This window comes from Chionomys nivalis, chromosome 6 (genome assembly GCF_950005125.1).
Source record: "Chionomys nivalis chromosome 6, mChiNiv1.1, whole genome shotgun sequence".
In the NCBI taxonomy this organism is placed as follows: Eukaryota; Metazoa; Chordata; class Mammalia; order Rodentia; family Cricetidae; genus Chionomys; species Chionomys nivalis.
Window position 1 is genome coordinate 58,289,388 of NC_080091.1, and position 7,967 is coordinate 58,297,354.

Consider the following 7,967-nt stretch of genomic DNA (forward strand, 5'->3'; position numbering starts at 1 on the left):
TGAGTAGCAGCAGAGATGTCTCTCCAGCCCTAACTGTACATATTTATGGAGGGTAGTGTGATACTTCAGTACATAGGTACAATGAGTAACGATCAGATGCAGGTGGTAGCATGATTGATGGAGCTATTAGGACCTCAAGAGAAATGAAAGAAAGCAAATGCATTTTCATGGACCAGGGAACAGACGCCCAGGTATGGTAGGGGGAAACAGCCACGGGATATTAGAGTCATAACTCACTTGAAGGCATAATTGGCATAAGGGGCAGACAGTCAAGTCCAGGTGTCAAGAATCCCTTTCCAAGGTGGAGGTCAGAGGATCCCAGATTCTAGGTGACCTGGGAAAAGCACCCAGTGACAAAGAGGCCAATAGGAAGAATACATCTCCCTCTCTTGCCATCTACCATAAGAAACCAGAAGATATTGATAAGTGTCATAAAAATTCTAGGACAGCTTCCAGTAGCTCCCACACCTCAAATCAGGGCTTGCATACCAACTTCCTTGCCCATCATATGCCAGGTCAGCCTGGGCATCCTAATCTACAACTGAAGGTCACTATTTCAAGCACTCTGTGGCTCTTCTCTGCCCCTGGACCTTGGCTAGAGTCATCTGCGTGAGTGACAACCTCTAGACAGCGGAGGTTGAGGTATGGTGAACAAGCACCCGGGCTCCTTATGTGCAAAGTCTCTTTAGCCCCAGAACTCTGCAGGTGGCATCTGCCACACCTACAAACAGGAGTCCCATCTAAGTCTCAGCAAATGGGAGGTCCTTCTCCACAGGTTCTGTGATCTGATCCACCTCCAAAGCATGCTTTCTTTAAAACAGGAACAATAAGAGTCCCTGCATCCTGTGATATTTTGTAAATTTAAATTAAATGATGTTTGTAAAGCCTGAGGATGCACATACCCAAGAAAGAATAAATGTTAAATGAAACCTGCTCAAATAATTCACTTACATTTGTATTAATAACGTTTTCAAAAGACCCTCTTCAGAGGGAGAGTCTGCTTCAAATTGGCTTTCAGACTCAGAATAGCCTTCTTTTAGATGGAGTCTTCTCTCAGCTGAGGGTGGTTCTCTTCAGCACCTGCACCAATTAGTGATCTTAGCCTTCTGGACTCAGACTCAAAGACTGTATTAATGTAGACCCTTCAGTGTATCACACTCTAGAGTTTATTTTTTTTTACCAGCCTCTCCTGCCTTTCCCTCATATGCCCACATCATATGCTCACATAAATGCAGAGGAAGTCTTTCAGAACACAGGAAGAATATTCCATGGAACCTCTGTTCTGCTCTGATGACAAGCTTGCATGGAGCGGTACCATGTTTAAGTATACTTGATTCACATGATATATTCACTATGTCTCTGTAGGACCCAGCCCAAAGGGATCGCTGCCTGATCATAAGGCAATTCTGTAGTTCAAGTCCTGAAACAGGAACTACCTTGTAAGAGTTCAGCAGTGCCCATGCATTCATTTTCTCCCTATAGATATATTCTTAGCAATTATCATTTACAACTGGTTAAGACTTGGGAATGAGAGGAAAACAGTATTTAAACAAACCAGTAAGCAAAAATATATTTTGCCAGACACACAAAATCATTAGCAAATGTGAATGTGGCTGATTCTATGCCACATCAACATCTAAAGAGATTATGTTTTGCAGAGTTCACTTGTGGGGAGGTCATTCGAGCATCTGTTCTCTGCCTCTTCCTTTTCATCCTCTTGATTACTGGGTTATTTGCCCTCTGAGATACAGGCACAGGATGGTCACCACTCATTCTCAGACACTTCTATTTTTCTTTTGTTTCTTCCTATGATGTTGCAGAGACTGCATCAAGTACGGAAAACTCGGAAATAAGGATATTGTTATTGGGTGGAAGGCGTGGCTCTGTGTGTCAATAGTTGTGATGTGGGGGATTTTGGACCACAAGCAATAGAAAACCACGCCTCTAGGAGTCTGAAACATGAGGATATTACTGCTTAATTAATAAAATAACCTGAAGATCCTGGATGGTTCCACGACACAATGATGTCATTTGCCTGTCCTTCCTTCCTTCCTTCCTCTCTTTTTTCCCCCTGAGACATGTTTCTCTGTGTAGTATTGGCATCCTGGAACTCTCTCTCTAGATCAGACTGGCCTCAAACTCAGAGATCTGCCTGCCTCTGCCTCCCAAGTGCTGAGTTTAAAAGTGTACACCACCCCACATCCTTGTGCGCAGCTCCTCACAGTTGCAGGGAGGTTGCCACCATTGCAGCCGTCACATGTTTATTCTAGTGTTCCCAGAAAGAAGGAAGAGGCTGAGAACAATGGAATTCCACCTTACCCCAAACTAAAAGCGTCTCAGAACCATGTTCTCCCCTACAAATATCTATATTAGATGCAAAAATTATCCACTCCTTATATATAAGGAGAAGAGGAGAGAGTGAGTCTGAGTCACAGAGAAAATGGAATAATTATGATGTGGACAGCTCATTCCTAAAGGACCCATGAATGAGCCAGTAATCGGCAATGCAGTCACTGCCGATCAATTCTGTAATTGATCAACACAAAAGAGAAAAAAAGGATTGTGTAACAAATATCCCAGTACTTACCACTCAGCTTCAAAAATATTCATCACCAATAGAACCTTTCTACACTCCTTCCTCAGTTTTACAACCAGAAGGAAATTTATCCTGATTTTTAGGGATATATATGAGTTTGTGTGTGTGTGTGTGTGTGTGATGTATGAACATCTGTGTATGTGGGTATATATGTCCATGTGTGGGTGCAGAGGCCAGAAGAGAACATCAAGTGTTCTGCTTTACTATGTGCTGAGGTTACGGGTATGTGGCCACAACTCGTTTTTGTTATGGGTACTGGGATTTAAAGTCATGTCTCACCCACAAACACCTAAGCTATCTCTTCTGCTCCCATTTTTAGACCTGGTCATTTAGTTGTATTCTTTTTTTAAATCTCTTTTACTTTTTTTGTGTGTGGAATGTTCATGAGGCTATCATACTGCAAATGCTCACTTGTAAATTGCTTTCATCTGATCAATAGTGTGCTTATGGGATTAATTTGTGTTGATTTGTGGAGCTCTGGTGTATTCTTTTTCAGTGCTATATGGGATTCCCTCATAGGCATAGCACACTTTATTTTTCTTCTGGATGTATATTGAGAAAATGTCAGTATTTTTCTATGATAAATAATACTCCAATGACGATTTTTGATGATTCCTGCTATACATGCTTGCATATCTGTATGTAAGTATATTTTTGTGTGTGCATGTTTGCCTGAATATACAAGAAGCATATGTGCCTGTGAATGGATGCATGTACCTGTATATATATGAATTCAGTGATGGTTTAGCAAAGTGATTTGATTCTGATTGCCAGAGTGGATGTTCCCTCGTTTTTCTCCTGAGTAGTTTATGCATGTTCATTTCCAGTTCTGATGGATAAAGGATCCTATTGCATACAACCTAATCCAGCTTCTTCCAAGCCTTCTGGTTTTTGCTCACCTGAGGCTGTAAATTGTATCTAATTTTGGCTTTAGTTTGCATTTTCCTTATTCTTAGTGAGGTTAAGTATCTCTTCATATGATTTATAGTGCTTGATATGCCTACTTCAGTAAATGATCCCAATCATGTTGTTTTTTATGACTAATCTCTTTATCTTTTTCTTGTTTAATTAGAAAAAATTTTCTCTATTTGTTCCCATCTGTTACAGGAGGAAGCTTCTCTGATGACGGCTGAGCAAAGCACTGTTCTACAAGTATAGCTGAATGTCATTAGGAGTCACTTTGTTGCTATGTTCTTTTAGTAAAACAGTAAAATTAGTATTTGGTTTTAGCCTAGGTCCCTGGGCAAGCTAGTCTCAGGCTTTGGTCATCCAAACAGTGTTATGCATTGTGTTTAGGGTTTCTATCACTGTGAAGAGACACCATGACCACAGCAGCAACTCTTATAAAGGAAAACATTTAACTGGGGGTGGCTTACATGTCTAGAGGTTTACTCCATTATTTTCATGACAATAAGCATGGTGACATACAAGAAGACATGGTGCTGGGGAAGAAGCCAAGAGCTCTACATCTGGATCAGCAGGCAGAGGAAAGAGAGAGACACTGGACCTGGCTTGAGCATTTGAAACCTCAAAGGCCATCCCAGTGACACACATTCTCCAACAAGGTCACATCTACTCTAGTAAAGCCAGACCTCCTACTAGTACCATTCCTTGGTGGTTAAGCATTAGAATCTATGAGCCCATAGGGATTATTCCTGTTTAAATTACCGCATACACATTCTATTTTGTGGACTAGGCCTTAAATCAGATATTGGCTGGTTATTCCCACAATTTTTTGCCACAATGCACTAGCCTGTCTTGCAGTCAGGATACCATTGTAGATCTAAGGGTCTGTCGCTGGGTTAGTGCATATGTTTCTCCTTTGGTAATGTACAGAGTACCATCCTATACCAAAGACACTAGCACACAGAGGTGAAGGCTCTATGTAGGCACAGCTTGAATTATCCTTGTTAGGTAAGTTGTGTAGGTGTTATCTTCAGCAACAGGGCCTTGTCATACAGCCAGCCAAAGTTACACAGAAAATGAGAGAACGTGGAACACTTAGCCCTAAATGGGGAGTCTCAGACCATAGGAAACCCACCAGAAGAGGAGCTAGAAAAAGTGTAAGAGACAGAGGGGATGGAGGACAACAAGGAAGCAAGGCCTCTAAATCACGGGATCAACAATGCACACATGAACTCACAGGGATTGAGGCAGCATGCACAGGGCCTGCACAGATCTATACCAGATGGTGTCCTAGAGCTGAAAGGAGAAATGGACACATGTTCTCATCCCTAATCCAGAAGCTGTCTTCAGTTGATAACCACTTGCAAATTGAAAATTTAGTATTTTCCAAGGAAGTCTCTGTAGGCAGAGACTGCTCTTTAGATTCCCGACTTCTCAGACTGGTAAGGATCTGGTGTCTGTCTCCTTCAGCAGCTACATAGCATCTCCTTGACTCTGCCTACTCTCTCCCTCTATCTCTTCCAGCCTGGCTATATTCTGCTAAGCCACTGACAAACAGTTTCTTTATTAACCAATGATAATAAAACATATTCCCAGCATACAGAGGGGAATCCCACATCAAGTCTCACTGGGGAGACTGCATGCCCAGCAGAAAATGGCCAAAAGAAAACAAACTTAGTGCCATCTTTGGAGGTTCCTTCTCGCATAATGTCTTGTTAGGGATTTAAAATAATCTCATTTTGTATTTTATATCATATATTTTTATTATATAAATGTATGTTTAATTTTTTCCTCTCTTTTTACCCTACAGATCCTTTGTATATATTATGGCTTTTAGTTTAGTGCTACTGCTAGGTCTTGAGATAAGCTGTTTCTTAATTTTCTGAGAAATTGCCATACTGATTTGCAAAGTGGCTGTACCAGCTTGCACTCCCACCAGCAATGTAGGAGTGTTCTCTTTACCCCACATCCTCTCCAGCATGAGTTGTCATGAGTGTTTTTGATCCTGGCCATTCTGACAGGTGTAAGATGGAATCTCAGAGTTGTTTTGATTTTCATTTCTCTGATGGCTAAGGATATTGAACATTTCCTTAAGTGTCTTTCAGCCATTTTAGATTCATCTGTTGAGAATTCTCTGTTTAGGTCTGTGCTCCATTTTATTGGATTAATTGTTCTTTTGATGACCAGTTTCTTGAGTTCTTTGTATATTTTGGAGATCAGACTTCTGTCCAATGTGGGTTTGGTGAAAATCTTTTCCCTTTTTATAGACTGCCATTTTGTCTTGTTGACCGTTGTTTTATAGGAGCTTCTCAGTTTCAGGGGGTCCCATTTATTAATTGTTTCTCCCAGTGTCTGTGCTGCTGGGGTTATATTTAAGAAGTAGTCTCCTGTGCCAATGTGTTCAAGTGTACTTCCCACTTTCTCTTCTGTGAGGTTCAGTGTGGTTGGTTTAATGTTGAGGTCTTTGATCCATTTGGACCTGAGTTTTGTGCATGGCAATAGATATGAATCTATTTTCATTCTTCTACATGTTGATATCCAGTTATGCCAGCACCATTTGTTAAATATGCTTTCTTTTTTCCATTTGATATTTTTTGTTTTTTGGAAAAAATCAGGTGTTTGAAGGAGTGTGGATTAATATCCGGGTCTTTGTTTCAATTCCATTAGTCCTCCTGTCTGTTTTTATGCCAATACCAGGCATTTTTAGTACTGTATCCCTGTAGTAGAGTTTAAAGTCAGGGATTGTGATGCCTCCAGAAGTTTCTTTATTGTACAGGATTGTTTTGGCTATCTGGGCTTTTAATTTTCCATATGAAACCCTGTCTTGAAAAACAAAAACAAAAAAATTGTAGAATCGGTAAAGTTTTACTTATGTTGTTTCTTCAGTACATAAAGATTCCTATATTTTTATATTTAAGTCTTTCTGCAATGTTGTCTTTAATCCATATAATATTAAGGCTGTCATTTTCTTCTTCTCCATGTTAATATTAATTGTCCAAAAGAAAACATTTACTAAGGAATGTCAGATATCACATTGATCTGTGACTTTTAATTATAACCATTTTCTTAAAATTTTACATACTCATACAATGAAATGCCATATCAGCCTCCCATTTTCCTTCTCCAACTTTCTTCCAACATGCCCACCTTATAATTTCTTTTTTTCTTACTTAGTTTTTATTCATAATCATAAACTTAACTCTGCAATCCAGCTAGACTTGAAGGGGAATGAGGAAAATATGGAACCCAAAGAACTTCAGTGAGAGCAGAGATTACAGGGTACTGCGAGCAGATGGGGCTGGGGTGCTCTCCTGAACTACAGAAGGAATGGTCTGGTGGGTAAAAAGCCCGTAAGTCAAAAGAATTAGAGTTGTCCACAATCGGAAATGATGATCTTCTTGCTGGTCTTGCCATTCCTGGACCCAAAACGCTCCATGGCTTACACAATGTTCATGCCTTCTTTCACCTTCCCAAAGACCACATGTTTGCCATCCAGCCACTCAGTCTTGGTGGTGCAGATAAAAAGCTGGGAACCGTTTGTGTTTGGTCCAGCATTTGCCATGGACAAGATGCCAGGACCTGTATGCTTCAGGATGAAGTTCTCATCCTCAAATTTTTCTCCGTAGATGGATCTGCCGCCAGTGCCATTATGGCGTGTGAAGTCACCACCCTGGCACATGAATCCTGGAATAATCCTGTGAAAGGAAGAACCCTTATATCCAAATCCTTTCTCTCCAGTGCTCAGAGCACAAAAGTTTTCTGCTGTCTTTGGAACTTTGTCTGCAAACAGCTCGAAGGAGACGCGGCCCAAGGGCTCACCATCGGCCGCGATGTCGAAGAACACGGTGGGGTTGACCATGGCTGCAGCAAGCGGTGAAAAGGGACATCGGCGTCTGCAAAGCTCACCTTATAATTTCATGTCTATTGATTGATTGCGATATTCCCCAAGTCCAATCAACGCTGCCTGTATATGCATAGCCGTGAACCCATCCACTAGAAAACAGGGCCTATACCCTCAAAGAAAGAGTGGTTTTTTACCTTCTCCAGTATCTGCCAACTGCCAATAGATTATTAGTAAGGGGTTGCTTTTGGAGAGAACCTTCCTGAGCCATGTCAACTTTGGCTGGCCTGACCTTTGTGAGATGTTTATCATATCTGTGGAGTCTTTTGAGTTCTCTGTCCTTAGCCAGTGACCTGCCTGAGCCAAGAGGACTAATAGCTTCACAATAGGTATTGATAACTTGTAGGAAAGTCCCTGCCTGTCTTCCCCCCTTTGGGTTGTCATGCCCAATGTGGCCCTTAACATGTGGTAAAATGTGTAGGGATCCCTTTTTCATACAGTTTCTTCCAAAAGGCTGGACGATGCTGACTGCTTGCTGTTCTGCCAGCCCTCCAGTGGTACCCACTGTCTTTGAATTTTTAACACTCAGCAAAGGGGGGGGGGAGTTTTATCCTTCTTCAAGCC

The 7,967-nt window shown here is 41.2% G+C and overlaps 1 protein-coding gene across 1 annotated transcript; it reads right to left on the bottom strand.

The window, feature by feature from the left end:
• Positions 1-6,920: 6,920 nt before the first annotated feature.
• Positions 6,921-7,361, bottom strand: LOC130875975 (peptidyl-prolyl cis-trans isomerase A-like). Its single transcript, XM_057772328.1, has one exon. The coding sequence runs from the start codon at positions 7,359-7,361 to the stop codon at positions 6,942-6,944; it is 420 nt and encodes a 139-aa protein (XP_057628311.1). The 3' UTR covers positions 6,921-6,941.
• Between the last annotated feature and the right edge of the window lie 606 nt (positions 7,362-7,967).